The 24,537-nt window shown below is 43.7% G+C and overlaps 1 protein-coding gene across 1 annotated transcript in view; it reads right to left on the reverse strand.

Moving 5' to 3' along the window:
• Gna14 (G protein subunit alpha 14) overlaps positions 1-23,985 on the reverse strand; it is a 158,577-nt gene extending 134,592 nt beyond the window's left edge. The window contains exon 1 of the mRNA XM_028770068.1: positions 22,841-23,985. Coding sequence (XP_028625901.1) covers positions 22,841-22,964 — 124 coding nt within the window. The 5' untranslated portion in view covers positions 22,965-23,985. The remainder of the gene's footprint in view (positions 1-22,840) is intronic.
• Positions 23,986-24,537: the final 552 nt, after the last annotated feature.

Consider the following 24,537-nt stretch of genomic DNA (forward strand, 5'->3'; position numbering starts at 1 on the left):
CTGCTATCACTGGAGAGTTACCATGGAAACTCAGGACAGCCTTAGTAAAGACTGCTGAATCTCCTCTCCTCGGTTTACTGATGAGAACTGGATCTCTTGATTTGCCAATGATACTACTGCAAGTTAGAAGCCAGGCTGGGATTTCTACCAAAGAGTTCTGGCAACTCACCCACAGAGCTTAGGTGATACCTAATTCTTTCAGGGATTAGAGGTTAAAGGCACTAAAAGAAAAAGAAATCCATTCAGCAGATGATGCAGAGGTAACAAGAGGAATGTTCAGAATGCTGGAAAATATACAGGTTATAAATAATAGCTCTAACAGCCCCAGTGACCCTCAGAAGATAATCACCATATTCTGAGTTTCCCACTCATTACAATTTAGGCAGAAAAACTTCAGCTTTAGCCAACACAATTCTCCTTCCAGAGAAAAATGACTTCAGACAAGTTTCACATGCTCAAGATGAAAACTTTGAACAAAACAAACAAACAAAAAAAACACTTTGTCTGGATAATAAGTTTTTGGACATTTTATGGTTGGTATCAAGACGTAATCACATTGTCCATAGAATTAACTATTCCAGTAGCAAAGTCAAATTACTTTGTGAGTGGTAATTTCACAATATCTGCTGAGATAAGTGTGCATACATGTGCACACTTGAGTATACATACAGAATCAGCCTTACCGGGCTGTACTGTAGTAAAAGCTATTATCTTTGCTGTCTAGTCTCATTCTGGTGTGCTATATCAGATAAACCAAAGTCTCTTCCTCATTCCTTCTACCTGCTCATCTCCTAATGCAGACACAAGTTAAACTATAATCGAGGAAGAGGGAGAAAGACTTCCTTGTTGAATGTCGAACTGAATGTGGTCAGGGACAGTTTAAGCAGTTTGCTCATGCATGAACTATCTTCAACTCTGCATCTGCACATCTGCACATAAAAGGCAGATTGGAAGCCCAGGAAAGGAGTGAGTCAGCTGGCTTGTAGAATGAAGAGCATTTGAATGTAAATCTTGCTGCTGGTAGAGTTTCCAGACAGCTTGTGTTTTGTGATGAAGGCTTTGGGGCTGGAGGTGCAGCCTGGGAGAGAAGTACTTGGATAAGTCAGACAAGGTTTTAGATTTCTATCACTGGGCTAACTCTTGTTCTTTAATTCATTCTTAAATAGCTTATAAGCCTGGCGAAGGGACGGAAGCTTAGAGATAACAGAGAACAGTGGACTGAAGAAGGGTTTAAACACAGGACAGCAAAAGTAGAATACAGGATGGCCATTCCTAAAACAAAAACCACAAATCAAAACTTGCTTCAAAATGAGGATTGGGGAGATGGCAGTTAAGAACACAGCTGATCTTGCAGAGGACCAGGGTTTGGATCCCAGCATCCATGGGGTAGCTTATAGTCATCCATAACTCCAGGTCCAGGGGATCTCATCTCCTTTTCTGCAAGCAAAATACTCATACACACAAAAATAAACAAAGCTAAAAGAGAAAAATATTTAAACTGCCCCAAAATTAAAAATGTCTTTAGCAATGACACAGTGCCACAAGTGGATGTTCCGTACCTGACGTCATAGTCAAGGCCAAGTGCACAAACCTCTGGTACAGGATGGAATTGCCTACCATCAAGACTTGGCTTCTACCACCAGGTTACAGTACCACAGATATGCAAATATTTCCAAATCTGGAAAAAGCCCAACATCTAAAAAAAAATTCTGTTCCTCAGCATTTTGGAGAAAAGCGTGATGCTCTGCCTGTATAGACAAGCATTTCAAAAACTATCTTATATCTTGCATATCTTGACTCTAAGATCTAATTTTGTTTTCCTTTTAAAGTTAACAGCCTGGCATGACAGCACATGCCTATAATTCTCAAGTCTGAGAACATCCTAGGCTAAGAGTAAGATTAAGTTAATTAAAGTATGAGCAGAAGAGTTAGAAATGGTGGTCCTAAGAGAGTTGAAGACACTTAGAGCAAGAGGCTCGACAGTGCAAATCAGGAAGTAAAAAGACATCCTGGCATAGTGAGCAGACTGGGGCTTAGCAGTGAGGCAGACGCTGGTAGGAAGTGGGATGAAGAAATATGGATGTTTTGGGATTTAAAAACCTATATGGACTTCAATCTTAACCTGTGGGTCACGGTTTAAATCTCTTTCTGGTTGGTTGAATTTTGCAAGCCTCAAACAGGCTAAAGAACAGCAAGGTCTACAGGCATCACTTTGGTGCTTAAATTTTCATTTTCAAAAATTATTTCCATTTCTTATTAAAATTAACATTTTTAAAAAATTTGGGGGATACAGAAGTTCTTAAAGTGTGCAAGTGTCTTGAATACTTAAATGAAACTTAACTGAATTTAACAAATTCCCTAAACTATTTAGTGATTATCGACTAATTTAGTGAATTACTAAATGGCATTAATTATATTTTAAGCAGATTGAAAACTAATCAAGAAATTAAGTGAAATCCATAGTTACTAACTTTTAAAGAATTCTAAATGTTAAAGAAAATTAAATAGGTATTTAAGGGAAAGTCAATTTTTAATATTTTTTAATTTTAAATTCAATTAAACCAAGTAGCTATAAGTGTTTCTTTGCTCCTAGGAAACTCTTTCAAACCCTTCTAAACTGTTCTGCAGTAAACCAGCAAGTGCATGATGATACGGAGGATGGGGGATCAGAGACCCACAGCCAACAGCATTACCCTAATTCCCTGGTCCATGTTAGATATTGGTTTTTCTGTTTTACAATGTCTTGTGACTTGGAAGGAATCCCTAGATATATTATTGAGTATTGAGAATCTAAGAGGACAGCTGAATTAACAGTATTTTTAGATACGCTATCAGGCAAGTTGCTATCACAAAAGACCCCAAACTTTCATTGGTTCTGAGCCAATAGGACTAGGTCAGTTCATGGTTATCAGAAACATGGGCCTTTTAAAGCATTGCCTTCTCATTTCCTGTCCTACTTCCTCGTGGTAACAACAGCTGCCGCAGCTTTTAGTATTAGGGCTATATCCTTCCCTAGGAGGGAAGAATCACTTCCTATTAAGGAAGCAACTCAGAAACTGCCTACACTGATTCCAATGGTATCCCAATGCCTGTAACTTAGCTACACCACTTCCTCTAACATCAAGGAAAACTTTGAAATGTAGTCTTTAACTAGGCTTGCCTAGATGAAATCTTTGTATTGAATGAGGAGAAAGTAGTAGATATCTGTGTGACAGCTACTCTCCCTAGGCCACTCTTAATGTCAAAAAAGAAAGATCATGTTCAGAGTGTTGACATTACTGCATCAAGAAAATGTGATCACCCAGGTAACATGGTGCAAGCAATAAATGGTTCCTTTGGAATATCAGTTTGTCATACAGCGTCAGAGCATAAGGAAGTTTTCATTCATATTAATGGAGAATTAGTCATGAAATTATGTTTCTTCTATTAACATGATGCCTTATCTCATCATGCCTTCTCTCGTTTCAAAGTTAAAATATCCTTTTTTTTAATGCAATACTAGAAATGTCAAATGACAACATATTGTTAAATTTTGAAAGTATTTATGGAGTCTAGCCACTATACAAAGCGCTGAAGTCTTCTAGTAATAAAAAGCCCCTTCATATATAGAAGTTTGAGTGTAGCAGAAAGATGGATAGTGAATAGAGCCTACACTAGAATACTTTTGCTTTTATTAATTATATGTGGGTGGGGGAGTAGAGTATGTGCATATGAGTGCAAGTGCCTGTGGAGCCCACTAGAGGGCATCAGATTCCCAGAAACTTAAATTAAAGGAGTTGCCAGCCACCAAATATGTGTGCTAGGAACCAAATTCAAGTCCTTTGAAAAGCATTCTTAATCATTAAGCTATATCTCCAGCTCCCAAGATTTATTTTTAATTGTGTGTATGCGTGTGTGTGCGTGCGTGTGTGTGCGTGCGTGTGCGTGTGTGCGTGTGTGCGTGCGTGTGCGTGTGTGCGTGTGTGCGTGTGTGCGTGTGTGCGTGTGTGCGTGTGTGCGTGTGTGCGTGTGTGCGTGTGTGTGTGTGTGTGTATCTTCACTTTTGTAATATAGAAAGCCCTATGATGAATATTCTGGGAGCCTTAATTTGGACTAGAGAGTCAATGGAGACTTCTAGGAGGAAGAGATATTAAGATGCATTCTGAAGATGGGTGCCAGTTAGCCAGACTAGTAAGAAAGAGGTTTGTGGGCTGATGGATTGGCGTCACAGGATGTGGTGTCCTGGGAGAGGAGAAAGGGTTTTAAAATTCCATCAGAGGTTCTAAGGCCAAAGCTAAGTCATCACAATGGTGGAGGGAGGGGCCATCAGAGGAGAGATAGAAGGTCTCCAGGGCTATATGGAGTTCCATATTTGTGGCCATGGGTAATAAGAAGATAGAGAAAAGTCTGTATCAGGAAAACAGCAATGTCACGTGTGTCTTTAATAGGCTACTATGACTGGAGACTAAAGACTGAAATCCAGGCTGGAGTGGAAATAACACACAGAGACAAGGGGTAGAGGAAAGCAGTCTAGGACAACAGCAAGGGGCACAATAGAGATTAGCTACTTGCATAAACTTTGTTAAGATGTTCACCATGGGAGACAAAAACAAGCCTGTGACTAAGACCAGGGCTCTGAAGTCAAACCATATGAGTTCAAACCTCAGTTTTTCCATGAGTGTTGCACTTGGTCCCAGGGCCTCAGTTTCCCCATCTGTGGAAAGGGTAGGAATCCAGCAGTAGCATCTCAACTATGCATAAGGAAGAATAGAAGGTATCTTCATTTATGATGCCTAGCTTAATGGGCACATAAACCTTACTGTGTTATCAGTCAGCCCCATTGTCAGTGTTACAGCAAACAATGGATTCTGGTTTGAATAAGTTATTTCAGACTAAAGCAAGAGAAGACTTAAAATAATTCCTCAACTTCAATTCTAGTTACCTATCGAAGTCTTACCACATATAGTCACAAGGGAAAACATCTATGAAAGCACAGAAAATACATTTCCCAAATCTCATCTTATTCCTAAGGGCTTGGACTCAGTTAAGCAGAAATAAATATCCAAAATGAGCAATTATAAAGATATCAGACATGTAAAATATTTTCAATTTTCTGGTTGTCCTGTCTTCAGGTCTAGCTCAGGCCATCTCAAACCACAGAAATCTCCAGCTTCTGAAAGGAATTCTTCACATCACTCAGGAGGGATTTCATACAAACCAATTTAGAAAAACAAACATACATGTATGCATATATATATATATACTATATATACATACATATATACTATATGTGTACACTACATACATACACATAATACATATAGTACATACACTAGTGCATATGTATATATACTATTATATAGTATATATTAATATTATTTAAATCACACACACACACACCAGTGTTTAAACTCAGTGCCAGTGGAGAATGGGGGCTCAGGGACCAGCCCTGTCTTCCATGTAGAGTTCAAGGTCTCAAGTGAAGGTTTTCCTAGACTCCTCCACTGGATGTTACTCCTCCACTGGATGCTACTCCTCCACTGGATGCTACTCCTCCACTGGATGCTACTCCTCCATAATTGTCTAGATACTGAGGAACAACACATATTGCAATGTGCACATGTGGTTTCTCCTAGTGTGGAATCTTCTTTCTATGCCAAACTATTTGACAAAGCAATTCTTTACAGTCCTATGTGATAAGACCATTTGAAATAGATCCCAGCAGACTGATGGCACAACACAATGGCCTATTTTCTAAACTAATTTTAGCACAAGAAAGATCTAATCAAATCAAACCCTAGGTCAATAACCAGAATGACTTCACTGTTTTTATATTTGTATCATTTGGTTAGAGAAACTTCCTCCCCCCCCAAAAAAAAGGAAAAGAAATGTAATTCACTTTGTGCTTTATATATTCAGAACACCATTTTTGAGTTTGAGGTGCCTTAATTAATTCCATTAATGTGTCCTTCCTTATGATGCTGTTTGTCTTCCTGAAAGGCTAGTCTCAAGCAAGGGCATGACTTAGAATCAATGGTGTCACAGAAACCAAGACATTCAGCATGAAGATAGAGACTTTGGTGAAAGAGAGGTAGAAACAGGGCTATTCATCTGGGCTTTTATTCAAAAGCCTAGCCCTTTGTCATCTCCTCACTCCTCCAGACCCTCCCTACCAAACAATGGGAAGGATGTTTGCAGATTGTATTAAGAACTAAGATGTGTTTGGGTTTTGTTTTTGTTTTTGTTTGTTTTTTGATAGATGCTCAAGAACGTTGAATGTCTAGGTGGTTAGTGTCTAGACTGTTCTGTGTATGCAGCCCCTGCTTTCACAGTCTGAGGGGCACTGTCTCACTACTGCAAAGAGTAAATGATGCTTCTGTTTTATCACCTTTGTTTATCTGATTCTGGTTAGTAGTACAATTAGCTTACAGTCCCAATTCCACAGTCATGGGAATCAAATTCAAAATCCCATTAGGTAAGTTCCTCTGGGTCTTATGCACGGCAGCTGCAGGGAACACTGCATGGAAGCTCTGAGTCACTGAGTCACATGATGCTGATCAACATGCAATGCAGAAGAGGCCTTTCAGGTAAACAAATCGTACCTTCTCCTTGCATTCACTAAAGTCATACAAAATATGACAAGTTTCCACAAGTCACTATATTTTGAGAAAAGCATGATTCTATGTGAATAAATAGCCGACTAATATTCTATGTAAGTGGGTTTTCAAAGAGAAGATATATAGATAGATAGATAGATAGATAGATAGATAGATAGATAGATAGATAGATGATTGATAGTGATAAAAAGATGATAGATAGATAGATAGATAGATAGATAGATAGATAGATAGATAATAGATAGATCTTGATCATTCTAGAATATGCTTCCTTGGCATCACTAAGTCATTCTAGGAAAAAAAATATTTAATGTCTATGAATTACAAAAGCCATTGTAGAGTATGAGATTGCAGCTTTTGGGGCTTATATTAAAATGCCAGTAAATATAAATATGAGTGCCTCTGTCATATTTATGACCCACATAAATATGAGTGCCTCTGTGGAACAAAGATAAAAACATATGCATGTGCTTGCTCTTTCTTCTTGGTCACTGCCTGGCATCTGGACAAATGTAAAAAAAAACAGAGTCCCATATATATATTGTCTATCTCATGGAACTCAGTAGTACTGATCCAAGTCCTAACTTGGGAGAAAGAATCAAGAGGATCATAAGTTTGAGGACAGCATAGATGATATAGTAAGGTCTCTGTATCGGAAAACAAAATACAACGAAATGTCCCGCTCTGATTATGAGACCCCTTTATCAAGAGGGTGAAGGGGAGAATCCTTCAACTTCAAGATAGTTGATCCTTGGGTAGCTCCATTCCTGGGGCTTCTGAGTCTATAGAAATATTGACTTTGGAGTTCCAGTGACCAACAGAGGCTTGCCAACTCGCAAGATCCAGACTGAGGATTTAAAATAAGCTTGAGCAAGTATTGGGATCACTCAGAGGGCTGATTAATACATGCATTGCTGGCTTCAGACGTCAAGCTGATTCCAAGAGCCACAGTGCAGACTGCACATTGGCACTTCCACCAAGGACTCAGAAGGTGGTGATGTTGGCGCTGCAGCCCTGGCAAGTCACAAGCGTAGAACTGCTCACTGGTAGAAAACATGTTGACAGAGCTCAGAACTGGTAAGACTTATGAGGTCACATTTCATCTTACAGGTGCAGGATGGCTCTAGGTTCAGAGAAAATGTCTTCCTTGTGGTCCTAAACCAGCACTCAGCCTCCTTTCCTTCACACAGCATCAACTTAAGTCTTAAACAAAGGATGATTCATCTCATAGTTCTGTACCCCCAGAAGACACATAGCAATATGTCTCAGTCACAGCAAAGCTAGCTGTGTAACATTGGTCATATGTGTTTATAATGGAGCCAAGAAGTTCCTGTAGTCGATGCCTGTCCTACTTTGTCTATTTGAAATAAGTTTAGATCCACAAATACTGATGTTATATTCAGTGTAGTGGCATGCCATACAGGTTCATAGCTGAGAAGCCACAGGTTGTACCATACAGCCTACTGTGGAGTAGGCTATCCCATGCCATTTTTGGTAAATACCTAAGGATGCTTCTCAGAATGTTCACCACCATTCATTCGGTAATTGGTGTCTGCATTCCCAGTGTCCTTTTCATTGCCTTTCTCTATGAAGGAGTACCAGCAGCAGAAACAACACATTGTTGATCCTCCTGCTCCGGCAAGCAGCAGGATGGGAACCAGAGAGGCCATGGGTTCACTGCACATTTAAATGCTCCCAGAGCCCCAAGTTCTTCAGGAAAACAAAACAATTTCCATTAAGAACAGGGTCGTGAACTAGGCAAATTCTTTTCCTGGCTCTCATTTCTACTCTTATCACTTCCCTGACCTCTTTACTGTTAATTGCTTCTCCCTGCCAAATTCCAAGAATACGTCTTAGTCCCCTTTGTATTGATCCTTTTTGTAATGGACTCCTTAAGCCCAAGGAACATGCTGGAAGGGAGATGGTAACCGAGATGTCTGACTCCTCTGGGCCCTGAAACTTCTGGCTGTCTATAGCTAAATGTTTGTCAATTTAACCTCATCTAAAAAAAATCTGTGAGCAGGTATACATAGGGAAAAATAGAGATAAGAAATTAATTTCCATGCAAGGAATCTCCCTCGATAAGTTTCTTAAATATACTTTTTATGTATATTGGAATCCGCTTGGAGATTCCATTGTTAAAGTCCCTCCTGTCTTGCTGTGATTAAGTGCTAGCAGAGACCGTGTGCACAGGAAGCACCTCTTGTGTTCATGCTCCAGAAAGCATCACCCTGGCCTGCTATTCTTTGATACCTTTTAATTTTTTAAAAAAAATATTTAGGGAAAAAAACACTAAATGTAAGACCGACTTATTAGATTTGTGTTCTAGTTTTGTTACTAAGCAACAAAATTCTTAACAGTTATGAAGATTTGACTTTTCTGTTTGTAAAATGGAGAGGCTCTGGATTTCTTTTGCTGTGATAAACACCGTGACCAAAAGCAACTTGGGGAGGAAAGGGGTTATTTCATCTTATGCTTCTAAGCAACAGTCTATCACTGAGTGAAGTCAGAGTAGGAACTCAAGCAGGGCAGGGACTTAGTATACACAGGAGCTGACGGAGAAGCCACGGAGGAATGCAGCTTCCTGTCTTGCTCACATGAGTTGCTTAGCCTGCTTTCTCCTACAATCCAAGACCGCCTACCCAAGGATGACACTGTACAGTAATCTGGGCCCTCTCACATTGATCATTAATAAAGACAATGCCCCATAGACTTACCTACAGAGCGATCTTAATGGAAGCATTTTCTCAATTAAGATTTCCTCTTCCTAGATAGGTCTAGATTTGTGTCGAGTTGACTAAAATCAACCAGTACACTAGACATATTAACAAGAAGTCCTTGAGAAATATTTGATATGTTATAGTCAATGACCTAGACAGGCTCTGATGTGCAGAGAATTGTTCCAGCCTGACTCTGCTCATGTGGCCCTGTCAGGAAGGATTCAGAGACTGGAGAGCACAGCCCCATCTCAGGAGTTTGTAATCTAGTTAGCGGGTGGAGGAACTGCAGGTCCGTTTCAAGATGGACACTACAATGCAACTGAACTGGGTAATAGAATCAAGCAACTAGGAGCTGAGGCTACAAAAGCTGCTAACAAGACCAGCCCCGCTGAGGGATGAACTTTGAGCAGAGATGTGAAGATAAAAAAGATAGAGTCAAGACAGGCGAGTGGGGGTGGGAAACAGGGATGAGTGCTCCAGGCAGAAAAAGGAGCAAGCTCAGAGTCAGAGGCAAGCAAACAGCAACAAAGACTAGGCTGTTTTCAAAACCAGAAAGTAGGTGAACCTTGGCCTGAGGATGGTGAGCCAGAGAAAGAAAAATCCATGTTATTTGCATTCTGAAAGGCTTTGGGAACTTACTCTAAGACTTTGGATTGCATCTGTGTGATATGATCTAAGTTTTGGATGGACCATGAAAGGCAAATATGGCCAGCAGAGTCATGGGACACCGCAGAGATCCAGGGGGGCTGTAACAGCCTGGGCCCACAGCTTCAGAAATTTAGGGAAGACTTCAGTGCCAGAGACAGGGCTGGCAATAGCTTGTGAGAGCTTCCTGGGATAACAGGATGCATGTGTGACATGTTTATATCCCCATAAAATAAACACACAATAAAAAAGAAACACCAGAAATGATTGTAGCACTGTTAACTATGTCTTCAGATTTGAAGACATCTGCTTCCCTTCCGTTCTATGCTTCCGTTGTCTGAGGGTTTCTATCAGATTTTTCTTTCAGTTTGCATTTACCAACCCACTTGGACTTCCTTCTTCTTTTGTGAAAGTCTCACATCTTTGCTTTGGACCTTTGTCAGTTTGGGGCAGCCTGGCATCTGAGCATCCATTATTGGTGGGAGGAGGGGAATTCTAAAAAAAAAAAAAAAAGGTAGACAACACCCCAGGCCTCTTTGTATGGTAGAAGCTCAAGACTAGCACATAGTTATTCGACCAGTGCTGACAGTCTTATTTTGTTTAGTTGGAGATGGGGTCTCATTGTGTAGCTGTGGTGGCCTGGAATTCAGTATGTTAACCAGTCTGGGCTGGAACTCACAGAGATCTGGCTGTGTCTGCCTTTCAAGTGCTTGGATTAACGGCATGTGCTATCACTCCTGGCCAACCAGTGCTGGAAGTAAATAGAGCTATGTGCCAGGTGATAAACATCACAAAAGTAGTGACTCATTCTGTTGAATTATTCATAATATCATCCACTCAGTGTGTTTGCTATTCTCAGTTAATGGATGAGGAAATTAGATTAATTCAAGGATGCTATAGCACATAGCATCCTAGATGTTAAGCCCAGCAAGACTGGCTCCAAAAACATGCCCTAATCATCAAGAACACCCCCAGCAACCTAGTGGTTGGGTCCAATCAGATGGTCTATAGTTCAAAAAAGGATACAAAGATACAAGGCTACAGCAACTACCACAGGTGCTGTGCAGAGCTGCTAGGGAACAGAAGTGTCCTGTGCAGCACTAGCAGCAGATACAGGTGTTGTGTAGAATCACCTGGCTTTTGGTGGCAGACTGGGCTGGTGCCAGGCTCTCTGAGTCAAGCCTTTCTTGAAGCCTGCCATTTTGCTGAGTCTGCTGTCCAATTTTCATCAACTCCCAGTTTTCTACTTTCCTCTAAGTAGATATTCTTCTGCTGAAATGATCTGCAACCAGGAACCCTGGCCAGCACTAATTTACACATAAGTGGGCAGCTAGCCACCACCATGAAAGTCAGGGCTCCAGCAGCGGCCATTGCACCTTCTGACCTCAGAGTCCTCAGATTCCCACAGCATGCTGCTTTCCACTGACAGTGTGCACAGTCAAGACTACCTGGGTCATAGGAACCCCTGCCTCAGAGCATGTATACTGGTGACCACCATGTCTGGAGTAAATATATTCTGGCCAGGATTGATGGTTCCAGGGAGAACCCTGTCAGAGGTGCACCTATTGCCTTCCCTCTCACAGAGGAAGGAAGTCAAGCCAGAGTACTCTGCCACTCCAGAAGGACGGTGGTGGCTGAGAAAGGTCATCCACACCAACTGGCTAGTGCCCTTTGCCAATCTTCATTTGTCAAATCTGGGTTTAGTTCCGTGAAGTTGAATTCCACTGTCATCTTCAGAGCACAGTATGTTTGCCACAGAGATTCCTGGAATCCCTTTTCCCAGCTTGCCCAGCCCAATGCATGTCATGGAGGGGAATTTGTACAATAGTTTTTTGTTTGTTTGGGGTTTTTTTGTGATTGAGGAGTTATCACATGGATATGGATTAAAGGAAACCATTATGTAGATTAGAAAGCATCTTTCAAAACTGGTGTGTATATGTATGCACTTACATGATGTGTGTGTGTGTGTACTTGCATGATGTGAGTGTGTGAGTGCAGGCATGTTGCATACTGTGGTGTACACAAGGAGATCGGAGGGTAACAGCAGCAGCCAGCAGGACTCACCTTGCACCTTGTCTGAAGCAGTCCCTTTCTTGCTCACAGCTCACCAGGATATCTGACTGCCAAGCTTTTACAAATTCTCCCGTCTCTTCCATACTGTAAGAGTGCTAGAACTATAGACACCTGCATGGCCACACCTCCCTTTACATGTGTTCTGGGGATTCAAACTCAGGAGCTTATGCTTGCATGCCAAGTGCTTCTGCCACTGAACCTTCTCCCACTGAGCCTTCCCCCGTCCCCCCTCAGAACCAGGAAAGACTAACTTAAGGTACTGGGGGCATTGAGAATAAGAGCATTATTTTGTTGCCTTTCTCCAAACTTCACTGATAGTCTTTCCTATTTTGTATCTACTCACAGAAGATTCATTACAGCCTCAAAACTTTCACCTCCCAGTGTCATGGCAAAACTTAACTCTTTAGGACTCTGGTATTGGGAACTGATAGACTAATGGATTTGGGGACTGATAGACTGATGGATTTGATGGTTTTGTGTCTTTAAAGTAAGGACAGTTCCTCATTATCAGTGAGTGATCAAAGTCCTTGCAGAAGTGGCCAGTGGCTAACAAAGTGGATACAAGTTGATCCTGAAACATCTCATTGTGCCAGAAAGATGCTATGTCACAACACCACAGAGGCCAGCTGGGAAGGGATCTCATTGCACAAATCTTGTACACCTTGAGAACCAAATGAGCCCCGCCCCCTCCATCATAATGAATGAAGAAAGGCAGAAGCCAAGAGAGGCAAAGGGAAGGCTCTTAAGCAGCATGTCAAGAGATTTTCACAATCATCACATAATGCAATTAACCAGCCAGGAATAAAAAAGTATTAGTATACTGAGAAGCATATTTGTGTATATGGGAATGTAGCTTCGGAACAGAAAACTTACCTAACACATGCAAGTCCTGGAGACATTTTGAGAAGTAACAGTGTGTTCCAAGGGACAGGACAAGCAGCATCTTAATTAGTTAATCAAAGTTAAAGTCATCAATGAGAAGTGGATGACCACCATTTACGTCACGTGCAAGTCCCTTTGAAAGACACAAAACTTATGTGGCATTCCTGCCAAGAATGCCTAGCTGGACTCTAGTCATAAAAGAATCAGACAAAGCTAAAACGCTTTGTTTGAAGAGGACAGAGAGAAATGTGTTCTCGAAAGATTCAATGTCATGAGAGTCTGTAATAATGTTCCAGTGAAAGAAATAGAAAGACATGAGAATTGAACAATGATCTCTCTGCTGACACTGAACCCTGGCTTGGGAGTGGCAGTGCCACTTAGGACATTCTTGGGCTGATCAACAAATCTAGGATATGAGAAACAGACAGGACACAAATATCCTACCATGGTTGAACTTACCAAAGGTTCACAATGGACTGTGCTCATGTAAGATCTTGTCCTGTCTTAGGTACAATTCATGGATGTGGTTAGAGGAAAAGGCCACAGCGCATATAACACACACACTCCCTGAAGAAAATGCACAAGTGAGACGAAAAAGAGGCACAAGTGAATTAGGAAAAGAATATACCTGAGTAGTTTGTAAATTCTGTGTGTCCATGAGCGTGTGTGTGTGTGTTTGTGGTGTGTGTATGATTATTTGTATATGTGTGTTTGTGTGTGTGGTATGTGTGTGAGTGTGTGGGTGATGATGGTATGTGAGTGTGTGTGGGTGTTTATGGTATGTATGAAAGTATGTATGTGTGTATGTGAATATATGTATGTATGCTTGTATGTGTGGTGTGTGAGTGTGTCTGTTTGTGGTGTGTGTGTGTGTATATGTGTGAATGTGTGTGTTTGTGGTGTGTGCATATGTATGTTTCTGTGTGATGTGTGTTTGTGTGTGTGGTGTGTATGTAAGTGTATGTGTGTGAGTATGTGTATGTGTGTTTGTGTGTGTGATATGTGTGTGTGGTATGTGTGTGTGTGTATGTGTGTTTGTGTGTATGGTATGTGCGTGAGCATGAGAGTGTGTGTGTTTATGGTGTGTGTGTGATGTGTGTATGAATGTATGTATTTGTGTTTGTGTTTATGTGGTGTGTATATGTGAGTGTGTGTGTTGGTGGTGAGTGTGTTTGTGGTATGCTTATGTGTGTGTTGTGTGTGTATGTGTTTATGTATGTGTGTGTATGTTGTACATACATATGCTGGTGCATATGCATGCACATGCAGACACCAGAGGAATATTAAATATCTTCCTCTATCATTCTCCACTTTATTTTTGAGACAGAGTTTCCAAGTGAACCTGAATCTCACTGTTTCAGCTAGGCTGTTGAGCCAATGAGCTCTCAGGATCCGCCTGTCTTTGCCCCAGTACACTGAAGTCACAGGTGCATGTAGCCATGCCTAGCTTCTCATGTAGGTACTCCGGATCTGAGCTTAGGTTTTCTTGCTTACACAGTAAGTGTTCTTACCCACTAAGGTTCCTTAAATTCTTATTATTGTGTTTTTCAAATAGTTAAAGATATTTCCATAGGAAACTGAATAATTAGGGGAGAAGAATAACCCGTTTCACAAAGGGACCCGGGGGGTTTATAGAGATGGTGAGATGTTGTAGACTGTGTCTATGCCTGTGTTTATAAAATTCTCATGTTTGCCATCTGTATACTTAGAGCTGGTAGCTTTCACTACATGTAAAATACCTCGAACATGTTGTCTGGAAAAGTACAGAGGAAAAAGTCAAAAGGCTGCCCTGGACAGACAACAAAAAGAAAATGGGTACCTGCCTTTGCCTCTTAAGAAATCCCCAGGGTCTGCAGCATTGTGGATGGAGCAGGTCATCTCTCTGATAGTTGGGGCCCATTCACTGCAGCCGCGGAGAAGGAATGTTCCAAAGTATATGTTGGCCAAAAGATATTAATCATCTTTATGGATCTATTTTACAGTAAGACCTAAGTCACAAAATCTCAATGAAATCTTGCCCAAAGGGCCATGCATATTATCACAGGTCCTGAGAATATCAATCACTAAATTCACTATCCATTTTTAGCAGGAGAGTTTGTATTCATCTCTCTCTGGCGTGTGGACCAGGCTGGCCCTAGCTTGTGAATAGTCTGTTACTACCATCTCAGGGTCCCTGCTTTATAAAACCACTCCAGCGTGACCCCCGCTCTTCTCCACTTGCCCTGTGCTGCGATGTCGGGGTTGCCATTAAGCTTTTGTGACAATCTTTCCATCCATCCCGTTCCTTGGGAAAAGGATCCTCGTACTGAGCACCAGGCCTGGCACTCCAGAGAAGGGGTGGGACTAAACTAAGATGAGGAGATGAGGAAGTGTTTGCTACTAAGTTTCTTTTCTTTTTTAGGAAATGCTGTCACCTCTACAAAGAAAGTTCTGTGTGGCATCACCTCTAGGACTCCCCTTCCCAGAGACGCCACAGTTAGTCTGAGGGGGAGATTTTGTTTTACTTGGTCCAACAATACCTGTTTGGACTCAGACTTTTATTATTTATTATAACTAGAAAAAGTGGCTGAACCCCCTTAAAGAAACACAAAGCAAAATGTCTCTTTTAAAATGCCACTTGGTAAAATTTAAACAAACCACTATGCAGCCAGAAATTGGTCAGCTAAAATGGGAGATGATACCTTCTTGGTGCCTGAAAATTTCCAAAAAGAAAAAAATAAATGTGTCAACAAGAGTTCAAGGCACTAGGGGAAGGTCAGTTTTTTAAAAAGAAACCAAGCAGTGTCTTCCTACCTGTCCCCAAACACAAGTCAAGACAGAGGGCGTTTGCTTCAGCTTGTTTTCTTTCTTTCTTTCTTTCTTTCTTTCTTTCTTTCTTTCTTTCTTTCTTTTTCTTTTTCTTTTTCTCAGTAATACAGTCAAGCAAGAGTTTGTTTGCAAATGAAAGCTGTGTAAGCATTTTTGTTTATTTCAAATAAAATATTATTTGTCACTCATACTGTCCATCCATGCCACACTGTCTTCTGTACCAGGCAGTCCAATAGAAATACACCTGTTTTGTTCTTTAAAAAAAAAAAAAGAGTTCAAGGCACACAATGTATGAGGCAAAGATTAAAGGATCATGTGCACAGGCAAGAAATGGTAGAGCCAGTGTTTGGAAGCAGAGGTCTAGACGAAAACTCCATTTTTGACTCCCACACTGTTACTGGGGCAGAACAGAAAGATATGCAGAGTTAAGGGGACACAAGAGAGAAAGAAGCTTCTTACTCTGTGGTCTAGTTTGTATTTCTGCTAGTCAAGATTCAAGGCCATCAACACAACTGATAACACCAGAGTTTCCTACAGAGATAGTGCCACCCTTCCTAAAGACATCTCAGACAAGAATTTTACTACGTAGGACTGGGACCAGAATGTTCAAAGCCAGGCCTTGCATGGAGCGTCTCTCATCCTTAAATCCAAACAATGGGCCTTGCAAAACCACCTTCATATACAACAAGAATTTATTCTTAATTTATAAATGTAATTTAATTTAATTTTAAGACAGGGTTCCAGTGGCCCATTCTAGCCTCCAACTTCCTAGAGAGCTTCCAATTGACTCTTCTGCCTCCACCCTCTACGTGGGACTATAGTTGTGAGCCTCCACTCCCCCAGCTAGGAAAACCATTAAGATAAGAGAAATAAATAAACCAACTCACATTTATCTACTTCGTTTTTAAACTTTGCTTAAACCTGGTTATAAGTTACCCATGTTTGAGCTGCACAGTGTCCTTTTTCTTAAGATCTGTTGTGATGATTCATTAGTGTTTAATGTCAATTTCACAGGAACTGGAACATCTTTGGGGAGTTATTTAGATTAGGTTGGTCTCTGAGGAGTTAAATAGGTCAATGGATGAGGGAAGACGCACCTTAAGGAGAATGTAGCTATTTTCATGCTTGGGTCAGAGACTGGATACAAAGAACGAGGCTGACTGAACACAGGTGATCTCACTCTGGTGCTTGACTGTGGATACAATGTGACCAGCTGTCTCAAGTTGTGGATACAATGTGACCAGCTGTCTCAAGTTGCTGCGGCCAGGGAACTATGGGACAAAATAAAGCCTTCCTTCCTTAAGTTGCTGTTTTCAGATGATTTCATCCTAGCAAGAAGAAAAAGTCAGCGTGACATCTTCCTCCTTCCGAACTTAGTTAGCTTCATTCCGGCTTGTCCTGAAATACTTTTCTGTGCTTTAGTCAAGGATAGCTTTACCTGAGTGAAGAATGCTAAGAAAAGAATTCATGGGCGATGGCTGCTGTGATTGGATGTCTTCGTTGGATGTCTTACCAACACTGTTGACATTATGGGCTGAATTATACCCTCCTGACAATATTATTTCTTGAAGTCTCAATCACCAATACTTTATTTGGAGAGAATGTCTTTAAAAAGATGATGAGATATATATATATATCCTTTAAAGTCTAATTTAACAGGACTGGACTCCCTGCATGAGGAAGAGAAAGTACCAGGAATGAACACTCATGGTAGAAAGGCCAAGGGAGGACACAGCAAGGCTCCTGTCTGCAAGCCAAACCCAAAGCCTCAAGATTAAACAAACCTGCCAGCACCTTGATCTGTGGACTCCAGCTTCTGACCTGGGAGAAAATCAATTCCCATTGCCTAAGCCTCCCAACCTGTAGTACTTTATCATGGCGGCCCTGCCAGAAGAACGTAATGGACTTAAGTTAAATACCACTTTCCCCTTCCTTCCAGACAGTTCCAAGATGAAGTTTATCCCCACATTTAGCAGTCCCAGGGACTGGAAACACTCACCTCAGTTAGTAAGCAACACTTCACCAAGCCTCATGGAACCAAAATCAAAGGAAGACTACAACTCCTTCCTTCAGCTGCTATTGTCCAGAAGTGAAGCTCGCAACACTAACAACACTGCCTGTCAGTACTGGTGTTTGCTTGTTTGTTGGTTTTACTTTTTCACAAAAATTTATTGCTATGAAATTCATGTATATTCCACAAAGATTAGAAAATACAGAAGAAAAAAAAAACCTCGATTGCTTGTAAATTGATTATACTTGCTAGCTTGATGTCAACTTCACACTAGAGAGGAAGGAGCTTCCATTGAGAAAATGTCTCCATAGCATCATGCTATACACAAGCCTGTAGGGCATTTTTTAATTAAGTAATTAATAGGAGATGGCCCAGCCCATTGTGGGTGGTGCAGGTTGGTAGTCCAGAGTTTTATAAGAAAGCAGCTGAACAAGCCTTGAGTTGCAAGCCAGTAAGCAGTACCTCTCTATGTCTCTGCATCACCTCGTGCATCCAGGTTCCTGCTACGTTTGAGTTTCTTTCCTGACTTCCTCCAGTGATGAACAATGATGGAGAATTAGGTCATGGTGTTTCATCACAGCAATAATCACCTAAGACAATCATTTATGCAGAGACGTCTTGGGATCCACCTCCCATGTATGTATGTGCCCATATGAAGGATATATGGGTTTTTTTTTTTCGGTGAAATGGAGTAATCATGTCATGCTTATAGATAGATCCCCACCTCCTGTGTGGTGTTAAAGTAGAAAAAAAAAAAAAACTCCTGGTCAAGAGAATAGAATTTCCAACCTCGATAGAGAGAGACCTAACATTTCAACTGGGCCAGGTAGTTCCCTGGACCAAGGGATGAGCTGAGGGAAAGCAGATTTACCTTACGCCATACCAAAGAGCTAGGTGGAATACTTAATTAGTCCTTCGATGAGATACTGTACTTTTTCTTCCCAGAATCCCTATGTAGCTTACTAAAAAAAGTTCCCCAGAGAAGCATAACTTCGTCTTTTCTTTCTTTTTTTGAACTGTACTTTCCTTAACCCTTTGGATTTCTTTTCTCAAAATGTCTCCCATCATGCGGCTGCTTGTCTGCCGTGTGTCTGACCACCACACCAGCTGAAACAAAATAGTCTTTTTCCCTTCTTTCCTCCATTCTCCTCCCCCAGACAGCTGCTGAGGTTTTATAGTTTATCTGCCTGGTTTTGTCTTCCCTCCCTTCCCATCCTCCCCCTCCCACCCTCTTCCCTCCTCCTCTTCCCCACTCTCTCCCTCCTCCTCTCCTTTTTTAAACTAATAAAATTGTCCTTGAGCTTCTGTTTGAACCTGATCTTAAAGAGGGGAGCCTGATTTCCTGTGGATTGGTGTTGTCCAGGGAGGTGCTCAGTGTGTACCCTGTACAGCTGTATAGTTGTACAGCGTGTATAGTTGATGTGCTCTTTGCAACCCAAGCCTGCATGTAGCAGCCAGCTGCTAGGTGCAGCTCTCCCCAGCCACTTTCTTGCAGTGATTCCTAGTCAGCCCCAGCAAGGCCTACTCAGTCAGCCTAAGTGTCCTTCACAGGTGGGGGATGCTGCGGGGGATGCTGCAACTGCCCTGTGAACCCAGGCTTCCATTCCAGCTCTCAGCAAATTCAAGGCTGGCCTGTGGGCTGTTCTCCAAAGTAGGAACCTGAAGGGAGGCCCTAGATTCTCCAGGAGAAGCCTCATGACATGGTAGCCACAGGCCATGCCCACAGACTGTAGTCACCTGAGGATAAATCACAGAGACTTTGGCACACTGAAGAACATGCCAGTGGGAAGCCCTGAAAGCAATCCCCAGGCTGTCTGTGACAGAGCTCCTGGGTGTCCTGCTGTGACCAGGATCCCAGAGCTAGAAAGGGGTATTACAGTCTCAAGGATAGGGCCCTTCACAGTTCTTAAGTGTCACTCTGCAGATCCCTACCTCAGCAACCACCAGAACTCAGCCAAGCTCAGGGTTCAAGCTGAGGGGCCCTGACTTGTCTTGCAGAGAACTAGGCAAACCAGTAGTGGTTCTGATTGCTAAGTGAAGTCACAGAGGGTCAAGCTACAGGGGCCACACTCCAGAAATTACTTTGTTCCCACCAGTCTGCCTCTTCTCTTCCCCTAGCCCTAAGCCCTCAAGACTAGCAAAGGTGTCACCCAGGCTCAGGACAGGATTCAAGGCTGCTGGCACCTCTATCCACAAGGGCATCCCCTGGAACTCACAGCACAGAGCCCTATGGCTGCTTTCCAGCTGCTGCTGCTGGGCCAGCAGGGAGCCAGCCCTGTGGGGGGCTATCTCTGGCCAGGGTTCATCCTTTTGAGCTCACTGACCTGGGCGTACGGGTCACCCTGTCTGCAGCCATAGCTCACATGGAAGTTTCAGTCTCTCCTTGTGCCAAATGGCCTTTGGCTCTGCATCTGTCTTTAGGAACACCACACTCCTTTGGTTCAGCTCCAGCCTCTGCATCAAGGCACTGGGAGATTTTATCTGTGGTCTGGCAAGGATGTCAGTGAGAGGACTGTCCATTCCTTTCCCAGTCGAGCTGCAGAGGCCTGGTGGGAATGGTGAACTCCTACATACAGGACTCAAGGGACCAAATCCAAGCTCTGCCTCCCCATTGATATACAGGACAGGTATCACCACTTTTCCACCAGTGTTGTTAGGACTATTTGATTTTGTCCGGTTTTGTCCAATCAGAAGGAATTTCTACTAAATTCAACTGTATTCTTTATTGTCTTTATCTCCTCCTGTTAAGAAAGCACCCTGCCAATATCTTATAACTACCAGCTGTAACCAGACAATAACTTGTGTCCTTCAGTACTGGACACTGACCTACACTTTTATAAAGTCCAGATAGAAGTCTGCTGCTCTAAAGTACACTTCAGAAACACCTTTATCCCAGCTGCAGACACATAGATCATTCCAAGAGCCCGTGGCTTCTGGGAACATAGTCCACACAGGGTCCCAAAGTCCCATATGTGGACTGGGACTTTTATATCTGAGACACGTGATCATCAAATGATCTAATCCAGACACTCCAGAAGCTGGTGAAGTTCCATCGCGTGTGACTTCAGACACAAGAGCACACATTCCCCCTGGTTCCCGAATCTTCTGAGTCACAGCCTCTTCCTTTAGCTTGAGAACTGGACTACACCATAACCCTCTAAAGATGGAAAGAGCCGGGTTTTCAAGCCCATACTCAAAGCTTCAGTAGCTCCACAGGATTTGGCAATCTACTTTGAACAGGAAAATTGTCACTGTAGTGATTGATAGTGTCAGCTGGGAGAAGAGAACAGGAAGTACTTTAACGAGTCAGAAGTGGAACAAGAGCAAGGAAGGCCTGAGGGTCCAGTTACCGGGACTAAGTGTGACTTTTAAAGCTGACTACGTGCCCTTAAAGCATTCCTCCCCTACTTCGTATGTCTCAGTCTGTCAAAGAGGCCTATTAGCAATGCACTACGGCTCAGCTTACTACAGAATTTGCCTTAAAAGGGGCCAGCCTATGTCCAGCTCTTAGTATAGTCCTAACAGTACTTCACACAAATCTAAATATTTCAGAGTGAACTAGAGTTTAGTCTGCCCTTGATGAGAGAAAGAGTGTATCTGAAGTCAAATGAAGGCATAGTTAATCACCTCGGTGTTAATCAAACCACAATACTCCACACTTGATGAACCAAACTTGATGGCAGATTGCAGGATTCAGCTAGAGTTCCTAGGCCTATCCCAAGTCTGGATGAGCAGCCCTGGCCCCAGGGCTGTACAATGGCCCTTCCTTTCCATCCACACCCCACACTCCACACACTTTAGGGACCTCTTTGGTATAGCTGTGGACCCAAGATACGAGTCCAAGCTCCTTTGAGCCTCAGCAAACAGCTTTTCTTTGGACTTCCTCCCCTAATCAGGTCTCTCCTCACTGGCTAAGACCCTAATTATAAGCTAGGAGTCCTTTTAGCAGGGACTTTCCTCTGGCCTTAGAGAAGAGTCAGGAGTATGGAATCTGGGTGGTCAGCCCTTTGAACTTGCAAGTCTGAGGAAAACCAACCGTTTAAACTCAGCAGTAGCCAGTTACATACTAGAGGGTTCCCTTGCCCAGGTGTGAAAGCAGAGCAGACTGAAAGCCCTCTCCAGATTAATCTGTCTTTCCTTCAGTCTTCAAACGTGCGTGACTGCTTAATTAAATAATTAAACTAAATGCACGGTGAAAGAGAGGACTCCAGCCTGGAAGGATGGAGGGAACAAGTTGAAATACTTGCAGCTTTTGGGGGGTGGGGGATGGGGTGAAAGAAAAGGGCCAGTGTCCAACAACAGACGGACTGAATGGCGTTCTACAGGCCAGAAGAAAGAGGTCCTTCCTTGCCTTGGGGAATGAGTCAGGCCTTAAACTCTTCTTCGCTCTTATAATACTTTAGAGAACTTCTAAAAGCCCAAGGAGGCACTGATTGAGGTAATCGAGGACATCGAGATTAAAGTAAGGTGGGCCAAGGGAGGCGTAAGCTCCTTTCTTGATGTAGGCTCCTGGAGACCACCCGCAGAAGGCTTTGGCATCAGAAGAGAGAACAGCGCTAGGGGAGGCACTTCGGAGGCTCAGTTGCTATCATCTCCCCCTTTTCTCAAGTTTGTCAATTTCTAGGGTTTCCTCTGTCAGTTCTTACAGTGAGGACAGACCCTTCCCACATAACCTTACCTAGCTGGTAAAAACCACGCTGCATGCTTGCAGGCTGCGCTTGCAGTCAGACCCCAAGGAGAACCGAACCTAAACTGCTAGGCAGGCAGTTCCCCACCACCCTGCCAACAACCAGGTTGGGGGTTCTGCAGCAGTTGCCTGCTGGGAGCCCAAGGGCAAAGCGGGTAGGGCCGGTGGGGGGAGCGGGAGGGGAGAAACAGACAAGAGCCCTAGAGCTGAGCCCAGGCCCTGCTCTGAGATATTGGGAATCTGTGAGACACCCTGCTCCCAAGATGCAAAAAGACCCGTGCCTAAACCCGGAGGTCCAGCACCTGTGAGCCTGCAAGGGACCTGGAAGAAACTCAACAAACCACCGGGCAGGCTTGTAACCTGAAGGAGCCGGGATGCGAACACTAGACCTGCGCTCTGGATTATCGCGGCCACTCACCCAGCAACAGCAGCTTGAGCTCCCGGCGCGCGTCCTTCTTGTCGCGGCGAAGCTGCCGCTCGATCTCCGCGCTGATGCGCTGCGACTCTTTCTCCTCCGCAGACAGACAGCAGCAACCGGCCATGACTTGCTGCCTCGACGGAGCGACAGGGACCTGGAGCTTAAAGCCCAGCCGCGCGGATTATCCGCGTCAGGCTCAGGGTTTGAAGAGGAAACACCTGAACCGACTGTGGTGTGGAGTGAGAGGCTCGGACCTCTTGGGCGATGGCTTTCTCGAAGGCAGTTCCGAGGTCCTGCGAATCCTGAGAGCTTTTGTGGTCTCGGATCAGGCACCCAACCTCGCGCTTGGGAGCGAGAAAAGAGCGAGCTGGGCGGTGTGAGTGGCGCTGTTTCCAGAAGATATGCGCCCCCGACACTGTAGCTGGGCACCCAGGTAAGTAATGAAGACCACTAATCAAAAGTTGGGGCGTCGATGCCGCTGCAAGAGGGGTTTCTCCGGGACTGTAGGTGTCGCAGGCTAGCAGCAGGTGTGGCGTGGCTTGTAGATAAAGGACCAGCTTAATCCCTGTCTGCAAAGTTCCGAAAACCTCAACCCTTTTGCCAAATGAGAGGTTCCTCCAGCACTGATGGCTCTATGTGACAGGAGGAGGCGGGGCGTCTCGAACCTGCAGTCTTGGCGTCTGCAGGAGTTGCCTGAAGACCTACCCCAAGCTAATGGTGCCTGGGGACAAAAGAGAGCAACAAGAGGCTAGGGCGCAGAGCAGTCTCACACCTGCCTCCTTGACGGTAGCGCCCTAGTGCAGGCAGGGCCACTTGCCAAGCTTGCTGTAACCAGCAAGCACTGGCTGCCAGCCCCCTTCCCGTTGCCAGATCCGGGTTCAGACAGGTGAGGGAGTTTCATCAACTCCCAACCTCAGTGCCAGGGGTTGAAGCAGCGCACTAGCGGACCGGAGCCAGACGTCTGCAGCCCGATCACACACTGCATGCCAGCAGCTAGGCTCAGGCCTCTCTTCTCACCCGAGGCTGAGCTTTGCCCACCAGCTTCTCCACCGCTCACACTTGGGGTTTCTAGACCGGGTCCCTCCGCTTCCCGGATGCCGCCGCCCAACTTGGGCTTAGAGCAGCTGTGGGTCAGCTCGAAGCTTGCCTGCCTAGTGCAGATGGGCCCACTGGCTGGGTTAGGAACTGCAGCTGCCTCCAGATCCCGCAAAAGAGCAGAGGACTAGTTAACGCCTCCCAGCCGATCCTACCTCCCAGCACCGGATGAGGGGGCCTGGGGACTGGAGGGGTGAGAGTGGAAAACGGCTGGCTGCTTTGCATTCGATGATGGAAAAGACTTCTGCTTTGTAGAAAGAGTTGGCACCTTCCTGGAACACCTGGCCTGTTCCCCACCCTGCCCTGCAGCCAGACTGCCGCCTCGGGGACAGCTCCTTGGAACTCTGCGTGTGGATGTGGGAAATCTGAAAGCACCGTTGACAACTCAAATGGAAAGGCACAAAGCAAATTACGCTCGATGATTTTGTCTGTGCCGATTTTAAGGTGCAGATCAGGGATCCCGTGGGACCTCAGCAAAGAATCTTCTTTTTTTTCTATTCAAATTGGCATATGACATGTGCACACTTACCGAATCAGACACTAATGCTTCCTCTGTGAAAGGCAATTGAAGCAGGAGTGGGCCGCTGTGGTCATTATATAAG

The sequence above is a fragment of the Grammomys surdaster genome, unplaced genomic scaffold (assembly GCF_004785775.1).
Source record: "Grammomys surdaster isolate TR1022 unplaced genomic scaffold, NIH_TR_1.0 198, whole genome shotgun sequence".
NCBI classification, from domain to species: Eukaryota; Metazoa; Chordata; class Mammalia; order Rodentia; family Muridae; genus Grammomys; species Grammomys surdaster.